The sequence below is a fragment of the Melanerpes formicivorus genome, unplaced genomic scaffold, assembly GCF_026170545.1.
Source record: "Melanerpes formicivorus ecotype bairdi unplaced genomic scaffold, bMelFor1.0.p_v2 SCAF_28, whole genome shotgun sequence".
NCBI lineage: Eukaryota > Metazoa > Chordata > Aves > Piciformes > Picidae > Melanerpes > Melanerpes formicivorus.
Window position 1 is genome coordinate 3,388,703 of NW_027142380.1, and position 23,981 is coordinate 3,412,683.

At 45.3% G+C, this 23,981-nt stretch overlaps 1 protein-coding gene and 1 long non-coding RNA gene across 17 annotated transcripts in view; one reads left to right on the forward strand and one right to left on the reverse strand.

The window, feature by feature from the left end:
- Window positions 1-23,981, reverse strand: part of CADPS (calcium dependent secretion activator) — a 228,509-nt gene that overhangs the window by 107,290 nt on the left and 97,238 nt on the right. For all 16 annotated transcript variants that reach the window (XM_068154246.1, XM_068154245.1, XM_068154253.1 and 13 more), the window contains exons 7-9: window positions 10,611-10,722; window positions 6,273-6,412; window positions 4,265-4,331 (exon numbers count right to left, since the gene is read on the reverse strand). In XM_068154246.1, coding sequence (XP_068010347.1) covers window positions 4,265-4,331; window positions 6,273-6,412; window positions 10,611-10,722 — 319 coding nt within the window. The remainder of the gene's footprint in view (window positions 1-4,264; window positions 4,332-6,272; window positions 6,413-10,610; window positions 10,723-23,981) is intronic.
- LOC137449111 (uncharacterized) lies at window positions 3,077-5,441 on the forward strand. The gene is made up of 3 exons (XR_010989315.1): window positions 3,077-3,125; window positions 3,262-3,596; window positions 5,247-5,441. It is a non-coding gene; the product is annotated as an uncharacterized lncRNA (long non-coding RNA).

Here is a 23,981-nt window from a genome sequence, read left to right on the forward strand (position 1 = left end):
CAAGGCAGTTATTGCTCCTTTCCCCTTCTCTCCAGGACTAACAGAAGCCAAACAGCAATAGCCAATGGGAAATGCTCCCTGCAGAGCATCCTTTTTCTACATATGCACACAAACCCTCCACTCATACCGGTGAGGCATCACTGACACAAAAGAGATAAACTGCCATCAACACCTTCCTCCCTGGTGCCGCCCATGCAGTTTGCCACCTTTGTTGCCTTGTTTAGATGGTTATGAAGAGTCTGAGTAGCTATTCTCATGAACCTCTCAACCGCTAGTACCGGAAAACAGAGCGGTACCATCCAATAGCACTGTGGCAGTGTCCATCTGAAATGGGGAAAGAGGATCAGGAGAGGGCATGGGACCAGGAAGAGGAGGCTACACAGTCAGGGATGGCAGAAGAGACAGAGCTGCAACAGAAGATTTTACAGGTAAAGGGCAGGGTCAAGGGATCAGAAAGGAAATGTTTAGCTATTCTTTCAAACACACTGCCTTGCCCTCTTGGAAGCATCACAGTCTGACCAGATCACTATACCCCAAACGGATGGTATGCTTTGGACTCCATCTCTCAGCTCTGGTGTAAGCCAGAGCCTGGTGCAGATGAGCAAGCTCCTGAAACAGGGGGTGCTCCCTGTCCGTTCTTTATGTAATGGAGTCAGGTCACCTTCCTGTGGGGGTTATTTTCTGCCTCTGGTTTAGCAGAGTTCAGAGCATCCTGGACATCAACACCTTTGCTGCCAATCCCTGTTCATATCAGCACCCATCCTTTGCATTGCATGAAAAGCAAATGACAAACATACGGACAGCAAAGTATTTTTATTCCATCTTTATTGCCTGCTGACATGTTCAATATGCTCAAACTACATCTGAGGGACTGCATAGAGAGTGTTTCTTGTTTATATTTGATGTACGGCAGAACACTTTACATTGCACCAAATGTTGAGCAAACGGTAACATAACAGAGAAGCTGCAGTGGCAGCTGGAATTTCTGAGGTGGGCTACAGAGACTCTCTGAGGGCAAAAGTCTGCTCATCTTATTCAAATGACTTACTTTTCTGGCCAAATCCTGCTCTTATATGCCAACTGACGAATACAGACCTAGTAACATGAGAAAACATGGAATAACTCTGAGAGCTTCAGTTCCACAGCAAGCTGACAAAATAGACAGGAACTGAAAACTAGAGAAGTAACTGCAACCACATGGAATGGCCAGGAGAAAGGCTCCCTGAAAGACATACAGGAGCCCATGCCTAAACCAGCAAACCTGTGCACAGAGGAATATCAATAGATTTATTTATAGGATAAATTATGTTACAAAAGAGGGTTCTCTGCTCTGAAAAATTCCTGTTCATGAGGAAAAAGGGGTTGAGAACTTGGTCAAACAGGAACGAATCATCTCTCAGGGAATAGCAATACAGATAGTAGAATAGAACAGAATTAACCAGGTTGGAAAAGACTTTCGAGATCATTGAGTCCAACCTATCACCCAACACCATCTCATCAACTAAACCATGGCACTAAGTGCCTCATCCAGTCTCTTCTTGAACACCTCCAGTGATGGTGACTCCACCACTTCCCTGGGCAGCCCATTCCAATGGGCAATCACTCTGTGAAGAATTTCTTCCTAACATCCAGCCCAAACCTCCCTTGGCACAGCTTAAGACTGTATCCTCTTGTTCTGGCACTGGTTGCCTGGGAGAAGAGACCAACCCCCACCTGCCTACAACCTTCCTTCAGGTAGTTGTAGACAGCAATAAGGTCTCCTCTGAGCCTCCTCTTCTCCAGGCTAAGCAACCCCAGCTTCCTCAGTCTCTCCTTATAGGGCTTGTGCTCCAAACCCCTCCCCAGCTTTGTTGCCCTTCTCTGGACACATTCCAGCAGTTCAACATCTTTCCTAAACTGAGGGGCCCTGAACTGGACACAGGAGTCAAGGTGTGGCCTAACCAGTGCAGTGTACAGGGGCAGAATGACCTCCTTGCTCCTGCTGGCCACACTATTGCTGATGCAGGCCAGGATGCCATTGGCCTTTTTGGCCACCTGGGCACACTGCTGGCTCATGTTCAGCCTACTATCAACCAGTACCCCCAGGTCCCTCTCTGCATGGCCACTCTCCAGCCACTCTGACCCCAGCCTGTAGCACTGCATGGGGTTGCTGGGGCCAATGTTCAGAACCCAGCACTTAGAGGTGTTAAATCTCATGCTGTTGGACTCCACCCATCTGTCCAGCCTGTCAAGGTCCCTCTGCAGATATCTCCTATCCTCTAACAGATCAACTCCTGCTCCCAGCTTGGTGTCATCTGCAAATTTACTGATGATGGACTCAATCCCAGAAGATAATAAAGGAAACACAGAGACAAAAGCAATCCCTCAATCCCTGCCCAAGACCAGGGTCACTGCACAATGCTTCCTTCATTGTGGTCTCTGCTGCTTCTTACCTAGGAGACAAATTGGAATTTACCTCCAGTGGTCTACCTCTGCAAGGACGTTGGGTTCCCTGGTGACATGCCAAGCACCCCATCTCACAAGGGACCCTCTCTCTGCATTGTGCATTTGCAAACCAGATGCCTCTAGGAATAGATTACACAGATCCTAAATCCATCACTTTCAGCTAAAGCTAAATATACTGCCTGGGCAGATTGAGGCATCTCTTGTGGATGCTCTACATGAACTCTCCATTTCTGTGGCAAATTTGATCCCATTTGGAGTACAAAACAAGCAATAAAACTGTTGTTCCTGATCATACTTAGTTATTTGACTAGATACTGAACTGGTCTCTCCTAGTACATGTGTCATGCACGTTACAAATCCCTTTTTCCTCTCCAGAATGGATTTACTTACGTGCCACATAGGTCAGCTGGCAGCAACAGACAAACAGGGAATGCAGTTAAACTTTCTACTGTGACAGCTGAATTTGGTGTAATGATTAACTCAAAACAAACTAACCAGTTTATACCAGGTGATTTAGGACCAGAGAAACCAGTTGTGTAATCACAGAATCACAGAATGTTAGGAGCTGAAAGGGATCTCAAAAGATCATCCAGGCCAAACCCCTGCCAGAGCAGAATCATCTATACCAGATCACACAGGAACACATCCAGGCAGGTTCTGAATATCTCCAGAGAAGGAAGGTAAGGTGGAAGGTGGAAGAAAGGCTGCATCTACTTCTCTCTATACTGGCACACTAAAGCCAGAACACAAGCTTGCTCCCTCCCAAATGTGGAACTTGGTGCACCTAGTTTACACCATCTCTGTTCTTACACACAGGTGAGATCCTGGCTGTTCTGCGGCAGACAGTAGGACAGTAGAATTTCACCCTCTGACCTGACCACTTTGGTTCCGTAGTGGGACAAGATCCCAGCTGGATCCCATGTTATTCCATCAGAGCAGGTCTGTGTTGCGTTCATCACAGGACCCTGCACAAAGCCTGTGTTTCTCATACTTGGAAACAACATACCCTGAGGAAGCCAGCAAGGAGGGGGAGAGAGAGAGAGCCCAAGAGGCCTCTGTGGCTTCATCAAGTTGGTGTAAACATAGAGCTGCTCAGACTGGGGACCTGTGTTTCTGTGGCCATTGAAGTGGTTTCAACTGGCCTTTGGCAGGTAAGGCAAACTCCAACACACCAAGTAATGACTAGATCTCTTTAGATCAGAAAGGACATCTTCTGATTGTTTTTTTGAAATTCTTAATCATGGTCAAGCACATAGACGTACCTAAACTGGGAGAGCAGAAAGCTCAGGGGAAGGGAAGAGGGGAAGGGGAGAGGAGAAGGGGAGAAGGGAAGGGGAGAGGGGAAGGGAGGGAGACATTGCAAAAGATCAATGAGAGCTGTAGACACTGGGAGGCAGTAATGCAAGTGAAGGCAGAATAAATGTCAAGCACAATATACTGACTGTGATGCAGCCAGTGATGAGACTTCTGTAGATCTCAACAGACTTCAAATGTTACCTGGAAGCTCATAAGGGAGCATTTGTACTTAAGTACCTCCAGCCAAGACAGACCAATCTTCCTCCTCATCTCATCAATTCCTCACTAAAACCAGTTCTCCATTTCACCAAGCACTCATGTGCATCAGGAAACTCATGGCTAGAGGCCTGCAACTGGGATATCCTTGAGAAGACATAGACACTTAGAAAAAGATCCATGGCTAGCCAGACACCCTACCCAGAACCATGGCTCAGCATCAATTACACAGTACTAAACATGGCCAGAGGAAAGATTTAAGTATTTCATGTTGTGATTTAAGACCACTTCTAGTTAAATCTGTTACCTGGACCAGGACAAAGAATCGTTTTTTCCATCTCTTCCAAACATTTTTACCAATGGCCCATAAATACCTAGGAGAACAGAACAGGTGAATTCAGTACACAAGTGACCATATGTTCTTCTCTTGCTTTTCAATATACTTTCTTTATACCTGGAAAGTCAAGTTAATGCATAAGCAGGAATAATTGCAAGACTCTTAAGCTAAGAATCATTTATGAATATGTTTATTTCTAGCCTGGACAAATAACCTGCAAAGAAAGTGGCACAAAAAGCTCCCAGAGACTTAATGTTACACATTAAGTGTCCTGTTTGCCTTTCACAACTTGCTCAGAAATTAGAAGCCCTTTAATGCCAGGTAACAGCTACAATATGGTCAGATAGGTGAAAAAATACCCTTACAAAGGAATAATTAAGGGAGAGAAACCCCAAACATTGCTTTAAGCTTCCAGAAAACCATTTGTCTGAGGTGAGCTGCCAAATACAGGGGCACTTAGTAAATGGGTCTACACTGGACTGACTAAACTGGACACTTCACTGAAGAGCTTAATTCCTAGAAATTTGCTTGGCTACAGATACTGAAGCAAACTGAAAATTTCTAAGGAGTAGTGAATTTACTGTTTTATACAACAGAAGAATTAACTTTAAAAAGTAAAGTTCAAAATGAGCATTTAATCTCTGTGACACAGGGGCCACTGTAACTGAAACACAGGTGAAAATAGTGGAAGCACCAGACTGAAAATAAACACAAGGACATTATTCAGCATCACTATCTTTTATGTATCGTTATAATTACTTTGGTTCTGGTTTAATACATAGGAAAAAAAGATTTCCTTTTGGTTTATGTTAGTGGTTCCTTAGGCCAGAAGAGATCCAGCATAATCTAGGTGAATGCTTAAGCCACACAACTCCCAAGTCATGCTAATGCGGGCACTGAGCTCTTGGCTACATCAAGGACAGGATAATAAGTGTCCTTTTTGATATTGCAGCTAACATCAATAGAATGACAACCTCAGTTCTGAACAGCAAGCCAGCATCATAAACCCCAGGGTTTTAAGCAGCAGCTTGTAAATCAAATGTTAATTGAAGAAAGCCTAAGAAAATGTAGGACTGCTCAGGTCCACTGCTGTCAGATGTGGTCAAGGAAACAAAAAACTGTCCTCTGTTGCTTTTGATGTTTGTGATTGTGGTGAAAAAATAAACTTCACATGTGGCTGCTATTGGCTCTGATCTCACTAGCAAAGACAACAGGAGGAGAAGGAATTAAAAACCAGAATGAGTGATCCAAACCATCTAATAATAGATCAAATCTAACAAAACACTGTGAAAATAAGAAACAAAGTCACTTTTATAGTTTCTATTTTTTTGACATCCTCAGCTCTGAAGAGCTAACAGAAAGAAGCTTGCCGATGATGCTAGCTAGATCTTTCCAAGGACGACCTAATTTAATCCATGAAGGTGGAAGCCTCTGACCCTCATTTTTGGACAGGAGTGGTTTATTGTTTCACCTTCCAGATCTTCAGTCCTACTCCTGGCAAGTGCTTAGACCAGGCAACTAATATTTAAATGTGGTGTTTGTATCCATAATGGTAATCACAGTGGAGTTTATTTCAAGTGGAAGGTGCACTGTGCTTTTACTTCTGAGAAGTCAATACAGGGAAACACAGAATAACTTAGGAAATTACACCATTCTCAATAACAGTCAGGCAGTTCACCAATTATTTCCTTAGAGGAAAAAAACCTAACCTAGCAATTTCCTGAGGAATACTGCTTAAAATTTAAATTGTTTGGCTGATGTGTGTTAAAAAAATAATAATCTATGTTAAGAACGTGGAAAGTGCCTTATGAAAAACTGAACTGATCCCATTTTTACATTTATCTTTCTTTTGACCACCTGTAAAGTTGAGAAAAGAGTTTTTCTCCTGGCACTTTAAAAAAAAAAAGAGACAATTTCTTATGGATATTCAAAAGGGAAGATGAAGAGTTCAAGAGTTAAGATCGAGGCAAGTGTTTACCCAGAGTGCTTCATGTTTTGAGGCTTATCCATCCGCACAGCAAGCTTGATCTTCAGGTCTTGATCCGGGCAATTTTTGGAAACAGTCATTTTGTGCCACTCTGATTGCTTTGGGCTATTCGGAGTAGGGTGGAGAACAACCTGCAAACGTCAAAACCAACAAAGTTAAAGGGAGAATTATTCACAAAATGGGCTTTTACAGGGAACACCAACATCAGATGAGCTATTTTTGCCCCAAAAAGTCAGTCTGGAAATTTCTGTTCACATCAGTGAGGATGGATTTTTATGGCTTTTTAAAAGTACAGCTTGTTATTTTGAGAGTTGTTCATATGTTCTGTGAGTGCCATTGTTTATGGGGCTGTGTGGCACAGAACCTCATTATCAGTTGCCATTGATTAAGGAAAGACCATGGTGAAAAAATTGTCCATATAAAAGTCTAGAAATTGTGATGGACTAAAAATCAGCAACAAGCTTTTGCTGAGGTTGCCCACGCCAGCTGACGACTTTCAGACTCATAGAACTTGGTCAGCCTCCAACCTCCAACCATGTAAGGTGTACTGAGGGCTCAGAAAGCCCTTCCTAAGATGGTTATTTATTACTACTCTCATGTTGTGGGAAAGCTGGCTCAATATTTGTGTACTGATAAGACTGGATGCAGTGAACAGCATTTTATGGAGGCCAGTGGTTTTGACTGCACTACAACAGTAGATAAAATCTGCGTACCATGTCACAACATCAGTGGCTGCAGGACTCTCTGCCTTGATTTCATGCAGTAGGGAAGCAATGGGGCAATCTCCAGCTGGGGTAAATCAGCACACCACCAGGGGTGGAGCTGTGAAGATGACCATAAATGTTGTTGGCTTGGCTCATCAAAGAATCTGAAAAGCTCCAAGAGGCGAGTCGTCTTTCGTGATCAGAGCTGTGCTTTTTCCACTCACCTATTACCCTTACAAAGCAGATCTGTTCTCTCAGAAAGCAAGCCACAAAATATTCTCCCAGAACTACATCACATCCATTCATGTGTCCTCTGAAGTAGTTTAACCCTCTCCTTCCTAACCCCTTCCTCTTCTGATGCTTTCACTCTCAGAGGTGACTTTGTCTGGCATGAATTCATTTAAGATTGCACTGTCCTGTAGTAAGATGAATCTCCTTTATATCCATTAGCCTTTATGCAAACAAACTATTTCACAGATGGCAGCATCCACCCAGTTCAATGGCAGCAGTTATTTGATGTGCTGCTGTCACTCATTTGTTGCTCCAGTGTGGTGTATGCTCCTGTCAAACTCCATCCCAGACTATAACCTTGTATTACTCTGCTCTTCCACTTTACTGCTGAGTCAACAACCTAAGGGCTGTTTTCCACCAAAATGTCCTTGATGCTATTATCCTTTGACAAATGATTTTAAAAGTTATTTTATTGCCTCCTCCAAAGCCTGAGGTTAACATCAGTGGATTCTTGACTTCACTCTTACTCATCAACATTATTTATTACAACTTTTCTTGAGTAAGACTTATCTGCCAGGAATCTGATGCTGTTATTAGTTACACAGATAACTGAGCAACACCGGTCTCTACTGGATCACTCTTGGTAAAAAAACCTACATGGGGCATTGTTAAAAACATGGATGGACTCAAACTCTGACCAGTAGCCAAGGACCCCCACTGAAAGGCAGGCCATGCAAGCACACAGACTAGCAGTGAACCACATCTCTTGGCAAGGCAGCAACCACTCAGGGTGTTTGGGATGCTCTCTACTTTGATTTCTAACTCTTTTTCATCAAAAGGTGCACAAACTGTGTTCAGTGTTGTTGTAATTCGTGGCTCTTCCCCTCCTTCCTTTCAGCAGATGAAGTCCATGGGAGCCTTGCCACTGGCTTCAATAGGGCCAGGATGTATTCCCATGCCTTCAGCTACCCATCCACCAGTTCAGGGCTTGGGAGCATTTTCAAGCTCTCCCTTCAATAGAAGTGTCAAAAGGAGGAGTGCCGGCCGGCTGCCAGTCTAACGCTTGCAACAGAAAGTGGGCATTGTGCATGCCTGGCAGAGCACAAAGCCACTTCTCACAGGGCGGCTGGGCACGGCAGTTTTTGTGTATAAAACCTGCTTTCCTCCTTGCTCTGTGCACACAGTTTCATGCCCACTCCAACAGCTAAACCAGGAGCTTAACACACTCCCGGTTTCATTACTCCATTAAAGAAGAAATCCTGATGCAGCCTGAGCAGACCCGCGGCATCTCTCAGCCGCTGTGGGCACACCAAGCAGCCCTTTGAAGTGTGGCCGACTGAAAGCACTGGTGGCCACAGGCCAGGGGACATCACTGCTCAGCTCCCTGTGCTCACCACTGCTGGCCCATATCCTTTGGCCTGCAGAAGCTCAGTGCCAAGGGACAGCTTCCTGCTGGACTGGGAATGAAAGCGCATTGGTGGGGCTGGCTCATCAGCATTTCAGGGCAAGAGGAGCTGCTTTGGGGCCTGACATCCTTCTCAGAACGACCTGCACGGCTAATTGCTTCCCGAGACCAGCAAAGTCAGCACTGCTCATGGCTGTCCATGGAAACAAGACTTACAAAATAAATGTGTCTACACCAAGTGTAACCACTCAGGGGAGAAAAAAAGCTTTGGACGGCATTGCAGCTGGCTGGGTGAAAAGCTCTGCTGAGCATGCCTCAGTGGATAAAGGCAGCAGTGCCAGGCTGTTTGAAGGAGCAGGTTTTGAAAATAATCCTGAAAACATTTATGATCACTGAATCACAGAATGCATCCAGTTGGAAGAGACCTCAAAGATCACCCGGTCCAATCCCCCTCAACCCAGCACTGAAGGGTCAACTTTGATGCTGCGCAGCAAAGCAATTGTAGGCCTTCAGCTGGAGTACTGCAGCCTGGTGGGGTCATCCCCTCTGTCAAAATGGGAGCAGAAGAGGGAGAAAAGAATAAAGGAAAGTCCAGAGGGACTTTGACTCTTTTGGAAGATTGAGAGGAAAAAAGAAGGGGTAGCTTTGTATTTCTCCCTCTCAAGTGCAAGAATATAGGGTGCTACAAGAACATGAAAACATGAACATAAATTACAGAATCAAAATCACATGCAGTGCTCTCCACCATAAAGATATCAATTAAATTCCCAGGACCTGAAAGAACACCTGGCACTTGTGTGAACAGGATGAACACAAAACCACATTTATCAGGGAAAGCTTAGTTGTGCAGACACAGACTCTCCTGTGCAAAGGCACATGCTGCCACAGAATTAGCAAGAAATGTAGCAACAGATTAGTCACTAACTGGAAATTCTGTACTTGGGCTTGCCACAGGCTCAGTGGCTTCCTTGGCCATACCATGAAGACAGGCTGAAGAGTAAGGTGTGCTGCAGACAGAGCCCAGGCTGCTCCTAGACATCACTCAGGCCACACTGAGCTGTGCCCTGGGAGGTGCCAAGCCAGTATGTTAAGATGTAGCCTTTCTCACCCCGAAATGATTTTCACAGGGTCATAACCATGCTGATCTCACATGTCTGAAGACCTGAGGAAGGCATGGCAGGAAATTTGCTGCAACTTACACTTGAGGAAACACAAATGATACAGCTGCAAACAAATTCCAGAGAGACTAGCTGAAGTCACAGGAAGTCCTAAAGCCACAGGAAAGTGCTATCCAAAGACATTATGGAGTTGTGGGCTGCAGTGATGGAGGGCCACCAGTCCCATGGTGCTAGTTTAGGGACCACAGGTGAGGGGTAGAGATGGGGTAGGAAGGTTGGTTCCGTGGCTAGTACCCCAGGAATCTTGAGCTCTTTGCTATTACACCATGATGGGGATAATGAACTTGGTGTTTCACTCACAGTCCCACCCCACTTGAAGCCACCAGTTCAGCCACAATGCCCCAGGCAAGCCAGGATTTTCAAGCCCTTTGCAGTGAGTACCGGAGTCAGTGCTTTCAAACGCTCAAACCATGCACCGGCTGCTCAGCAGATATGAGAGCAGCTTAACACTCCCTTGCCAAACTTAAATCCCCTCTTTTTGCTTCAGCATAATCCCCTTTTCTGCCTCGGGAATGTCCATTTCCGTAAGCAACTTCTAAGGCTTTCCGGCCTGCCAATACGGCACACAAGATCCTCTGCCTCTGCCGAGCGCAGGCACAGCCAGCTGAAATGCTGCCATTAGAAACTCACAACAAAGACAGCATGCGAGATGCACTCCTCTCCAGCAGTGGGGAACTTGCTTTTCTTCCCCCTCCTGAAGCTTGGCAAAAAAGCAGAGCACGTTGTGCTCCAAAGATATTTCCGTACAGGAGAGAATTCTCTTGAAAAGCAGGGCCAAAAGGAAATGCTACTAGACTCAAAACCTCCTTACCCTCCCAAGCTCTTTGTCCTCCAGAGCCAGCACTCCTGTGCTCTCCGTGAACAGCTTCACCTTCACTGCAGGAAGCGCGTGTGTTGTGGTGAAGTCTCCTTGGGTGCCCCAGCTGTGAAAATAAGGACAAGAGAGATGTTCAGTGTGATGGGCTGGTCAGCAGTGCTGCTGACTGGGCATGCAATGGTTAACTGAAAATGTCCTGTCTAGCACAAGCCAAAGTGGCAGGGCTCTCTGAGTGACACAGGCATTGATTATCTTTGGCAAATGCAGGACAGATGTTTGAAAAACCCATGATAGCTCTTCAGGGGAAAAAAGAGCTGTGTTTGGGAGCAGCATGAAACCAAATTTTAGACAACTTTATTGTTTTAGAAAGAAAGAACAATGTGTCTCCTGCAGCGGTAGCCTGTGCAGTCACAACAGAAGTTGAGGACTGAGGACATCTGTGCATAGGACATCTGTAATCAGTCATGCCTCTGCTTTTATCTTGGCTATAAATTCTTCTTTCCAGGCTCATAGTACTTTCTCTGAAGAAGCCCCAACTTAACCTGGGTCCTCTTCTAAGTTCTAGCCCAGCCCTCCAGTCCATTGCAGGTTTAAGTTCAAGACATTACATCTGGAGTAATCCTAGTTGGAACTGCAAAGCAGATCAGCTCCATGGGGATAGGACAGTAGTAGACAGGAAGTGGCCACCTCTCCAACTGCACAATGAACTAAGACCACTATTTGTACTCATGAGTCATTCCCTGCCTGGTATTATGGCTAAGGAAGCTGAATGACTCCCTCTGACTTGCCTGTTTCTGGAGGACATCTTCAAGCTCCTGCAACAGCAAGTTGTCTTAGTGTGCAGAGAACATGAACTCATTCCATGTGGGACCTTGCAGGCACAGGGTCCCAGCCACACAGCCTGCCAACACCTATTGCCAAATTCGCCTTTTTAAGTCTTACAAGGAGAGCCCATCCCACAACTGACCTTCCCCACAGGAGTGTGGGAATTGCAGCAGCACTGTAGGCTGCTGGAGTGAGCTCTGGCGATGTGCTGAACATGTCACACTAGAAGTTTCTTCTCTCATCTCTGACACATGGGGAAGCTTTGGGGACATAGCATCAGTCTAGCCACAGCTCACTGCACTCTGTTTCAGGGACTTTTCTCCTGAGCTCTTTTCCCATTCCAGAAAGCAGCATGCTACAGCTGGATCTGCTGCCCTGTTACATCCTTGAGGGCTCATCCGAGCTGCACTGCTGAGCATGCACCTGGGGTTCTCTTAAAGATACCTGAACCTTACACAGTAGGCTATGTTTTCTCTCTTTAAAAAAACACAAGCAGGGATATTAGGAAGATAATCTTGCTTTGGGTAAGAGGCAAAAGTAAGAAAATATCCAACTTTACTCTGTGTATTTTGACAGCATCTGCTTCATAGAACTCATATCTCTGTTTACTATTAAAAAGCTCTTATTTGCCGAAGCATTCCCAGACCATATGTTATCAACAAATGTTACTAACCACATACAAACAGTAATTTTCATTAGGTTTCCTTCATGAGAACAACATTAAGCACAAAGGGAATAAATGTTTCAAATGGCAGTAAACATACATAGCAAACCCTTGACAACACTGCGGTGCTTATGTATCCATACCCCCAAAAGCCCTGAAAAGATCCACACCAACAAATGCAACCTTCAGAAGTTGGGTTTTGTGCAGGTTGAAGCCTGCAGTGATGTCATTAGTTGCCATAGTGATGCTCAGCATAAGGCCATAATTCGTGGCACTGAGACATCATTTGCATTCGATCTAAGTACACAGTTTATCTGTGCTGTCTATTAAATTATTGTTCAGAAAATCAGTTAGGTATTGGGATCTTCTGAAAGACCAACAATGTAAAGCTTTCATTTCCATATTTAATTACTAAGTAAGTTATCACTGCAGGAGTTTATTTCTTGGGACAGTGCCTTGAAACCCATTCTGGACAAAATCTCCTCATGAAGTAGCTATGCCATCTTGTCCCCATATTACAGAGCTCACACTGACACTTCAGAGCAATAACACATCTGCAAACAAGGACAAACGGTATCTATCTGGCCAAAGGAGATACATAAACGCATACATGTCACAGAGAAGTACACCAGCAGAAAAGTCCTGATAGTACTTTCTCAGTTAGGACCATATTAACTATGATCTTTGAGGTCTCTTCCAACCTTATTGATTCTATGATTCTATGTGAATCCTGTGTGAAACCTTCAGTCCACCACTTCTTATTGCCCAGTGCATCCCAAAGCCTGGAGCTGACCAGGAAGTGCTGCCTCAGGACTTTGATAGAATGATGGCAGCTCTGCTGTTCCAGTGATATCACAAGGATCTACTTGTAACTCCAGAGTTTCTAGTTAGGCATCCAAATAAAGACAAATCTTCTGGCTGCAAAGAGCCAGAGGATGAGATATGTCCCAGGTGCTAGTGACAAATGTTGGCCCTTGTTTTACCTTTCACGAGCTAAATAAGTAGAACATGACTGCAGACTTTGTGTCTACACATTCATCTAGAGGTGCCAACAGTTACCAACCAAACAGCCTGCAGCACTGAGATGTTTTTGTCAATGAACATGAAATGACACATATCCAGAGAGCATGGGTAGACAGCATGGAACAAGGGTCAGCCCTGTCTCTCACTACCTCCTTGGGCTCATCTAACATGGAGCACTTGAAGAATGGGATTCTGTCTGAAGAATGGGATATCTGTCTGATTTCAGGAGCGTTTGGGAGCTCTCACAAGCACTGTCCTTACTGGCACATGGAAGGCAAGTGACACCATTGGTAGCAGGCTGCTCAGACCAAGCTGCTGTCAGCTGTTTCAAACATCTTGGTGATCATCTGGCAAACCTTCAGTCTGATGCTACTCAGTCCTTCCAAATTTATGGACAAAACAAGAAGACCACCTAGGCTCCTCACCTTGCTGCTGTGGGAAAAGTGACATTTTCCTGCTATAAAAAAATAGAATAGAACAAACCAGGTTGGAAGAGACCTTCAAGATCATCGTGTCTCCAACACCACCCAATCAACTAAACCATGCAACCAAGCATCCTATCAAGTCTCCTCCTGAACACCTCCAGTGATGGTGACTCCACCACCTCCTTGGGCAGCCCATTCCAATGGGCAATCACTCTCTCTGTGTAAAACTTCCTCCTAAGCTCCAGCCTAAACCTCCCCTGGTGCAGCCTGAGTCACTGCAGAAGCAACTGTCTTCATCCTGGGGATGTTTAGTGCATTACCTCCCGATCTTTGGCTGTAGCTTCAGAGTGCTATCAAAATGCAGACATAGCAGTTAAAAAGTTAAATTACTATGCAGCCAAAAACCTCCAGATCATTCAAACACCACAGCACTGCTATGTCACAGTGTATTACTAAACAACGGTTTAGGATATAAAAAAGGCTTGAGCAAAACTCTGCACAAGCATCCTCGTCCTGACTGCACTCATACTGAAAAAAAAAACCCCACCAAACCAAACCAACCAAACAGACAAAAAAAAAGGCAGCAGGGTCTCTGACTCCGATGGCTTTCCTCAATGATATTCTACTTATGTGGCCTTATCTATGATTTTCTCTGCTGTCCTTGAGAGTCATTGACTTAATAATTTCTATTCACCTCTACATTCCTCTAAAGGAAATTTTAGCATGCATGACCTTCCTCTAAGTGAACATACAGGTTAATACCCAGGGGAATGCATTAAATTCACTCATGTACTGTGGTCTCCAGCAAGTCTCCTTAGCCCCTCACTAATTTGAAGCAGTATAACCCTTTGTCCATCATTGCTCCTGTAACTTGATCAAGCCAGAACATCAATGTCTGTGATTTCTATAAGTAATGAACAAGTGCAACTGAATTACACCGCTGGGCCATGAATCAGCCCTGCTAACCAGCTTGGCCTGTCAGTAGGCTAACATGGGAGCAGCTGGAGAGTGATGTGCTTTAGACAGGGTTGACATTTAAACATGATCTATGACCAGTTCTCATGGGCTTCAAACCTGCCAGAGGACACCTTTTCTCCCACTCCAGATAGATTTATTGAAGTGGGTTTGCTTGCCAGCTTGCATAGGGTAAATGTGAAAACAAACAGAAAATGAAAGCAATATGTGTATTAAAAGGAGAGCTATGCACTTCCCTCAGCAGGTTCACTCCAGGTGTGCATTATGCTCAACACACACAGCGGTATCCTGGGACATAATACCTCTCTGTGGGAGATGCTGCCCTTCTGCCTTGCCTCCCAAGTTTACAGCTTAAGTAAAATAGTCCTGCAAAGTAATATTTCTGCGTATTGGTCAGATTTGCACTAATTTATCAAGCCATCTGCTTGGTATAATTTTCCAAATGCAACAGAAGCAGCAGCACTGCCTGTCCCCTCCCACACCGGGAGCATATCCTTGGAATGCAGAACATGGCATGCAGCTGGCTGCATCCCTACAGGAGCACAGCCACCTCAAGCAGCATCCAGTGCATCTGTCTTCCTGCAGCAGCCAGGTGGCTGCATACAGAGTATCACAAAATGGTATGCGTTCGGAGTGACCTCTGGAGAACATCTAGTCCTATCCCCTGCTAAAGCAAAGTCACCTAGAGCAGGCAGCTTGCTCCTCTTTGGGAGCACTGTTAGTGAGGCACTGAACTGGCAATGTGACAGCACAGATGTGTCCACAATGTGTGGTAGAGGCAGGTGCTCATATCTGCACCAGCTGGATCACAAAGTCATAGTAAAGAGAAACAGAGCATCCCAAAGCCTTTGGGGAAATGTGCCTAGTTTGCAGCTCTCAGTGGAATTGGCAATGATAACAGGGATTTGTTTTGTGCCCTTGGGATCCGAAAAAAACCTGAAGGAAACAGAAGAATTCAGGCCTTTTCTTAGCTCTCCAAGAAAACCCACAGATGGGTCACACAGCTGGAGACCCATGGCATGTAAGTCCACACACAACTCTGTTTCAGTGGTAGAAAGCCATGAACTACAACCAGTTTGGAGATCTTGGATTGGTGACAGTTACAGATGGGTTTGTGACTTAATGAAAACCTCAGGTGAGGTCAGCTGAGTCCTTTTTAAAAACTGAACCTTCTGAAGAGATACTGAAGATAACAAGATACTCAGTTAGAAACAAAATAAAATGCTGAGTAAAAACATCAAAGAAAGTGCTACCTGCTCTACAGTGTTCAGTGAGGGCATTGCATTGTGGATGAAGTACAGGAAGTGTTGGTTTCCCCCAGCAGCAGCAGCCATCTACTGGCAAAACAGCAAGTCATTTAATCCTTTTGGTGGGTTTTATGGGATTGAGTTTGGATTTCACATGCTGCAGAGGCCCTCAAATGGAACTATGGCTTTGAGGAAAGAATTTGATCTTTAGCTGTCAGGAGAGGATGCTGAGACATGAGACTGATCACAAGTGTGGAAACCCACGAATTTAGAGGACTGTAATACATTGTACATGTGCCCAAGTCACCTGCCTTGGACTTCTGATACTGTAATAAGGAGAGATATAATTAATACTCAGTGGAGGCAGCAAGCAGATGAAATGAAGCCTGCCCTAATGGGGGATCTTTCCACTGCTACAGAGAGGTGCTGGAGGTGTGCAGGGGCACAAAAAAGACCCAAAATGAAAACCTCAAAGATTATATATAGATAGCAAGAACCTTTTGGATTTCAGCTCATGTGAAAATGATTTTGGCTAGGAAATACAATTCAGGTGCTAAGGAAGGCTCCTTTACACTCTGCCTGTGGAAATGGATTGAGAACGGTTTGCATCTGTCACACAGCTTGGTTCCCAAGAGCTGCTCAGCCTCCTCTGGGATTCCTCCCACAGTGAAAGTTCGATGTGTTTACTAATCTTCAGATCAGGATAACTAAAGTGATCAGACACAGATTGACAAGGGGGACTATTTTTGATCAAACTGTCTCCCCTCCTCCCTTTCTGCTAACAGAACAGCCTTTCAGTCCCATCCACTCGGAAGAAGCTGAGCTGAAGTGGGAGTGACAGCACAAACAGCTCTCATTCCTCTTAGACTTTCCTAAGCAGATTTTGTAAGGCTGATAAAACCTGGTTTCACCAATGTAGTTACTGTGCAGGTGACCAATAAGTCATTGATCCCTGCAAGCACTGGCTGGCAGAGGTGGCTGTTACCTGCCTTTCCTGGAGCTATGTTAAATCAAGTGAGGCCAAGTCTCCACACAGAGCACTGGCATCTGGTCTGATGAAATAACCCAGGGGCTCTCTGAGTGAATCCACCATTTCTCATGACACCCTAATCCCTGCTGAGCACATAATTCTCCCTCTGCTAAAAAAACAAAACAAAACAAAATACCAGGAGTAATTCTTTTGCTTAAAAAGAATTCTGCCCCAAAACAACACTTCAGAAAACACTATGGTGTTAATGCAGAAGGTCAGCAGAGACAGCACAGCCCTAGGGACTGAGCTCCTCCTAGCAGCAGCTGAAGATGTCTTCTGATCTCCAGCATGCCATGGCCTGTCCATTTTTTGTTCCCAAGGCTCTGAGAAACAGTGTAAGTGTCATGTATGCAGACACCATCTTGCTTAACATCATGCAGTCAGCAGTACCAGACAGCTGATAAAAGGAACCATCTCTCCCTCCAGGAGCTGCAACTCCCACATCCTCAAACTGGCTACAGCAACACTACGGCTGCCGGCTGAGAGAGAAATATGTCTAGGAGAGCATCACATCTGCGTCTGAGTGTGCAAAGTGCAGAAGGAATAGGGTAAAGCTGATGGAGACTGCAGCAAAGCAAAGCCTGTGGAGGTCTGCTCTTGATCTGCTTGTGGTTCACACACAGTCCCTGCAGACCTCACTCCTGTGCCAGCACCGTGTCACTCGGCTGTCAGGGCACCGCAGCCAAGAAGAGCTGCTGAGGCTGACGGCACAGCTTTAGGAACCCAGAAAAGGATGATCTTTGCTATACAGAAAATACAGAGCTCGACTTCGGTGTGATGTGTTCCCTAAGCACAGCTGATGTGCAGGGGAAGTGTTATGGGGAAGCTGCAAGAAGGGATGGGAGGTGGATTTAATCACATAATAGCTATTTATGGCCACGAGATGGCATTCCTGCCCCAGAGATGTCCCTTTGCCATGCCTTGCCCAGCCTAGGCTCACCTCCTGTGCCCAGGATCACACAGCCCAGGATCTCATGCTTCACCCTGGGCTGTGTTTTACCGCAGCAGTCCCGTGGCTGGTTTGGATGAGCACTGATGGCAATGCTGCTCTCCGCGGTCTTGGGGTTACAAACAGGGTAAGTAAACAGCGCGATTACTTTGGGTGATCTGAACGATGATCGCTGTGCCCTGTGCTCTCATTTAATACCTTGATATTACAACTGGAGGAGAAAAGCTCAGCAGGAAGAAATGGAAATGTAAGCCAAGAAACTTTTTACTAGGAAGTCTGAACTGAAAGCATAATTGCTTTCACAAGGGCTTCCTACTGTATGTGTTTCATCAGTCTATCTGCTTTGGATGCAGCACTGGTTAGGGATTCATTCATGACGTGGGTCTGTATGCATTTACTATCTGAGACTGTTCCCACTTCTTGTAGGAGGTGACTACAATGCCACACACGTTAAGCCAAAGTCTCCTTTGGTCAAAGAGGCTCCACTGAACCAGCCACAGAGATGCTAATTTCAGAAAATGATTATTTAATTCAGATATGGTTAATCACCACTATCAAATCTTATCACCCTGGAAGAAAACACAACTGCAAAGAACTGAAGCTAGTTAGGGGCTGGTTGTGATTTGAACTTATGGAGGCTGTGCAATCCAGCTTTACAGAAACTCTCACAAGCACAGACCATGGAAAAGCAGATCAAAATCCTCTGCCTGAAAATACATGTTGTTAGTTTTGTGCCAGCATAGTCTAGACCTGGGTTTATAAAACTCAGTAAAAGAGAGCAGTGAAATATTTCCTAAATGTAAACAGAGCAGAAAATGGCACAAGGTAGCCTTCCAAAATCAGCTACAGAGAGGAACAAGAGGTGCGAGACCATGTCTTCTTCTTGTGTCACCACTCACATTTCTTGCTGTCCTATATTCCTGTAAGACAGGATCCAGGACAGGAAGCCCAGAGCCAGCCAGACACCTGGGATGAGGCTTGTCTTATCTAACTTCTGGAGCCTAAAAGCAAAGTCATCCTGGCATCTTCCTGGGTCAGTAGGGAGGAGAGGGCTCTTCCAGCAGATGAAAGCATTTTCCCTGCTGTGAAATAGAAGCATTGCCCTAATTTCATGGGTATGAAACTCAAAGCAAGGGCTGGGCCAGACACTGGCCCAGGGACACCCAGCCACTGAAAGGAGCTAGAACAAGTATACCAATTCCATGTCTTTAGTTTCCTCCCCTGTGCATGTATTTTGTGTCTTTGGTCTGACAATGGTGGCAGTGCTCAGCAACTCTGACAATTTTTCCTTCAGCAACCACCATCTCTTCCCAGAACTCAGGGAATCCTTCAGCTGCAATGGCTGTGTGCAGCTGCTGGGATCCTCCTCACCTCCTCTAAGCCATGGAATGGGAGCTGCTGCAGATGCTCTTGACTTCAGAATTCATTTGCTTACAAAGTCTTTTGGCAAAGGTGAGAAGGACTGTTGAGCTGGGCAAGACACTCCTGTATGCTGTACCTTGCCTTTCATGGACTTTTTCAATCTGAAACACTTCAGAGGTGCTCTGGAAGGGGTTCAAGACAATGCTGCCATGTACCTCTGCACTCCAGCCATGCTCACATGCTCCCTTCTCCGTGTTTCTTGTCCTCTTTGCCCATGTAGCAACAACAGTGCATAGCTCCCTTTAAGTGCTTTCCCAATACAGTGCTACAGTTAATTGGGAGACCTAGCTCATTTACAAAGGCAACAAGCCTCTCTACCTTCACAGGAAGGACAATGACAATGTTGAGAAATCACTGCCAAAGTCAGCCTTCCCATTAAACCATTCCCTCTCCCAGTGCTCTGTCCAGGCATGAGTAGACAGCGTAGCAATATTTCAAAGCATGCCCTCCACCTCCCTATGTTGCTTTGCAAGCAGCAATAGCAGTACTCCTCATTAAATAATGATGTGCACTACTTGTACACAGCACTTAATAAATAAGCCAACAACTGGGCCCTTTTCACTTGTCTCACCCCCTGCCTTTCCCTTGGCAAGTGATGTGCACAACCTGCACTAAGGCGTGGCTTATCTTCTTGTTTTTAAACACCAAACATCAGCATTAAAAAAGACCACTGAACGTATCCCAGGACTTCTGTTTTGCAGTCCTCTTAACTTTGTACTATTTCAGATCACCAAATCTGTCTCTTTTCAATGTCCTTTTGGTCTTTTTAAGGTCGCATGCATAGGAGTGCTGAAGCAGACGGGTGTCGATGAAAATCGCCTTGAGCATCATCACACCTTCTGGAATACTTAAATTTGAATGTACGTGCTATCACAGGAATACATAATGCCCAAGTGAATAGGAACACTCAAGAAATTAGACAGCTGGTGAGAAAAGAGAGACACTCCTCTGTGAAAGAGAAGGTGCATGAGCTCAACCCTTCACTAGACACCAGAGAATCCATGTGAAAGCAATGCTGTGCATGCTCTAAAGGTCAGGGAAAATACAGCCAGAGCTTGCAGTTGTTACCAGAGGATCCAGCTACAAGAGGTAAGTCTACAGAAACAAGACCTCATTGTTCTTCAACACAATTTCTAGTGTAACACTTATAGTACAGGAGGGAGGAGAGACTGTGCTGTGACCTTTGGGAGTAGGACCATCCTAATGGGATCACGATTTGCAGTCCCAGCAGGCTACTGCCCTTCTGTCCAGGAGGCTGTGCCCTGGTGGTGCAGCAATCTGAGTGCCACTGAGGGTGCAGGAATCCCTGTGGAGCCTTGCCTTTATTCTGGGGAAAAATCTAAAGCAGGTGTTTTGTCCCTCCATGGTCCCTGAGAGATGAATTGTGTAAGAACCACTCCTGCAGAGCAGCTATGAGGAAGCATCAGAAGTAGTTCTGAATGTCTAATTAAAAAGGCCAGTAAATCACTTGTGTGAAGGCTTCCCAAAATAGATCACATGCTTGCACCTGGGTAATAACTTTTCAGTGCATTTTTTGCTGTGCTTAATGACTTGTCCACAGCCTCCACTTTCAGAAATAGGAATGTCATAAGAAATCTCAGGACTATTATGGAAATACTATGACAGGCACAAAACAGGATTTGAAGAGCAAGTCAGACCAAACTAACAGCAGAACCCTTCAGGTGCAAAGAGATGCACAGTCTCGTTGGAAATCTGGCTCCTAGACACACTAAACAGCTCTAAGTGAAGAAATATTGTGTACAGAATTTGGACATCACTTTGTACCCTTCAGCCTTGCACAGAGAGGCTAAAAGCAACTCCCCTCAAACTCCTGCCACTGTCAGCTCTTGGCCCACCAACATTAAGGCCTCAGAGCATCTGCACTGTGCTCACAGAGAGCAAGCCAAAGATCACTCCTGGAAGACGTTCCCTCAACAGATGTCTTGGGGCAGACCAAGGCTCTGCTTAGACCCTCACCCCAGGGATGAGAACTGTATCTCAGAAGTGACAGTGTCTGATGTCAGTTGTATCCAGGGCTCAGTCTTGTACTTGGACACATGCATAACACTTCTGGAGGTTTCCTGAGGAGAAGAGCTATAAACATCTGCACAGCTGTGAAATGAAGCCATGCAACTGGAAAGGCAAGCTGCAATTAAGGAAAAGCTATTTCCTAAAATTACCTTTTTGTTTTTATTTCTATTTTTTTACCCAGCATCATGAATTTTGCTTACACAGGGCTTAGCTAGGCATGAAAATCAAACATGAATGAATGCTTAAAATCGTGCAGCCACACAGGCCTTCTGCCTGAGCTTTGCTATGGTGTGACACCTCTGCAACACAGAAGCAGCTCTGGGTGTAGCATGGGCTGAAAGCACTCAGGTGATGATGGTAAGTCTAAGGGAGCTGATTCTCCTGTCTGTCTGCAGAGCCCACCAGGCTGTCACAGCAGTCAGGACAGCGCTGCTGAGAGTGGTGGGCAATCTCTGGGGCTGCAGATCCACACAACTGGAAGAGACCTGCAAGGCACAGCACCAATAGCTGTATCAAGGGACACACAACATGAATTATGGGCTAAACTCTGTTCTCATTCACATCAGTATAAACCCCCTTGGTTTAGTGGAGTTAAATGAGTTCTAAAGCCTGTGGAGTATTTATTTGCATTTTGTAAATGGGCAAGCATTCACAGCATCTCCCAACTAACCATAACAGCAAAACACTGACTGCAACAAAGCAGTCCCATCATGCTCCTACTCTGTGCAAAGCCACTGAGCATCACTTCAAATTCTAAGGCCTGAGGCAGAGGATTCCTGAAGGAAAAGACCAGATTTCCCCCTTCCACAAAGAGGGAAAGGAAATCCCTGCTCACTAGCGTCCCCTCCTGCAAGACTTCTCCTTTTGTTGCTCAGTGCTATTCTCCCAGAACAAATGGTGCTGGTAAAGGATGCTATGGAGTTCTCATTGCTCATCACAGTCAGGCAGGGGGCTCTGATGGAAGCAACACCAGTCTGAAAAGAAGACCCTAGCTAAGTGATACACTTGGAGGTTTGTTGTAGGGATCCAAAGAAAGGCAGTCTGTTGCAGCAGAGATAAGCAGCTGAGCTGTCAGAGTACCTTGAAAGCAAATCAGGGAGCAGCATCAGGAGTGAGCACAAAGATAATACAGGGCACCTCTGTCTCATAGTGTGGTGGCTAAGGGAATGGAGATGGAGAGATTTAGAACTTTACCAAAGACATGACATTATCAAGAATTAATTTCTGGAGAGGACATGAGGCCCAAGCTCTTGGTCATGACAAACAACATAAAAATGGGAGTCAGATGAGCCCTGCTGAGCATGCTTTCTTCAGCATTGCCCTACAGCACATGCTCAAGAAGACTACATGGGGAAGGACAAAAAAAAAGCCCAACAATAAAGAGTGTTCTCTCCTCCTTCAAAATTAACAAATTCCATCCTCTCTTCTCCTACTCCAAGCTACTGCACTAGGACTGAAGAGGCCTCTGTGCAAGCAGGGAATACATAATCTCAAAACAAAGCCACTTCCAGAGTCAGAGGAGCAGCCCACACCTCCATCTCTTCTTGGGCATGCCAAAACACTCAGACAAGTTGGCCAGATTCTTTCCCACCAGTTATTTACTGCTTTTAACACAAGTGGTTCAGCTGACCTCATAGCAGGTACACCTGATCCTCACTGTGAGCCAAGGGAGCATGAGAGATATCTGCATGCAGATAGATATACAGCATTGAGTCACAAGGCACACAGGACTTTGCTGTTGTTTGTTTCCTTTTGTTCTGCTTATGTCACAGAAAGGTGAAATGAAGATGAACCACTGGTACAGACCATGAGCACTGCTACAAGCACAGGTCACTGTTTAAATATATCTTTAGAATTTGTAGGAGAGGGGTGTTGTGGCTGGACCTTTTGGGCTGCTCTCAGGCTGTGCAAGCAGCAGCATTACTAACAAAGCTCCTGGAAGGGCAGGGTCGGAGATGTGCGGAGCAAGCTCACCCCCATGCTTTGCAGAGGGCAGACATCAGGCCAACACATGGGGAAGCAGGGCAATATAAACCTCTCAGTGATCTGCAAGAATATAGTTCTAGCTCAAAAAGCAGTAAAATCCTGCTCTTATTGAGATTTGGGACATTTTGTAGAGGCATCTGCGGGTTAGGGCATAATACAAAGGCTTTTTCTTACACAACTTATTAAAAGCACCACTAATAATACACTGCAAGGCTGATCTGCAGTAACCCTTGCTATTTCAGGTCTGGCTTTCTCTAGAACTGTGCCATCCCCTGTACCTGTGCTGAGGCAGATAATCCTCACATGAAAGGATTTGGCTTAAAATGTCAGGAATCCAACATAGAGCCCGAGAAGAAATAGACGAGCAATATTTACTGCTGTCCCAAGAGCCATCCTCCTCATACACAACTCATCTGACCGCTTGGTACGTGTGGCTGCTCACCCTGCTGCTACCTTACCTCTTTTAGGATCTACAATGATGCTTTCAAACACCTTATTGTCAAAACTACTGGTTTTGCACCAGGGAAGAGGAAAGGCAAATCTCTCACAGACGTAGGCCAATGCTTTTGGAAGTCCTTCCCTGGCAGGGAATCTGACTTTTTCCATTAGGGGTAAGGAGCCCAGGTTAGCAGTCCTGGCACAGCACTGAGCTGAAGAGCAGCTGCTGCCACTGCTGTGCTGTGACTTGGGTACTCCAGCTGAGAGCTGCCATGTCAAAGGCACATGAGAACACAAGTCATTCTTCAGTAAAAAACTGTCCCACAATGGTCTGTGGCATTGTGATGTTC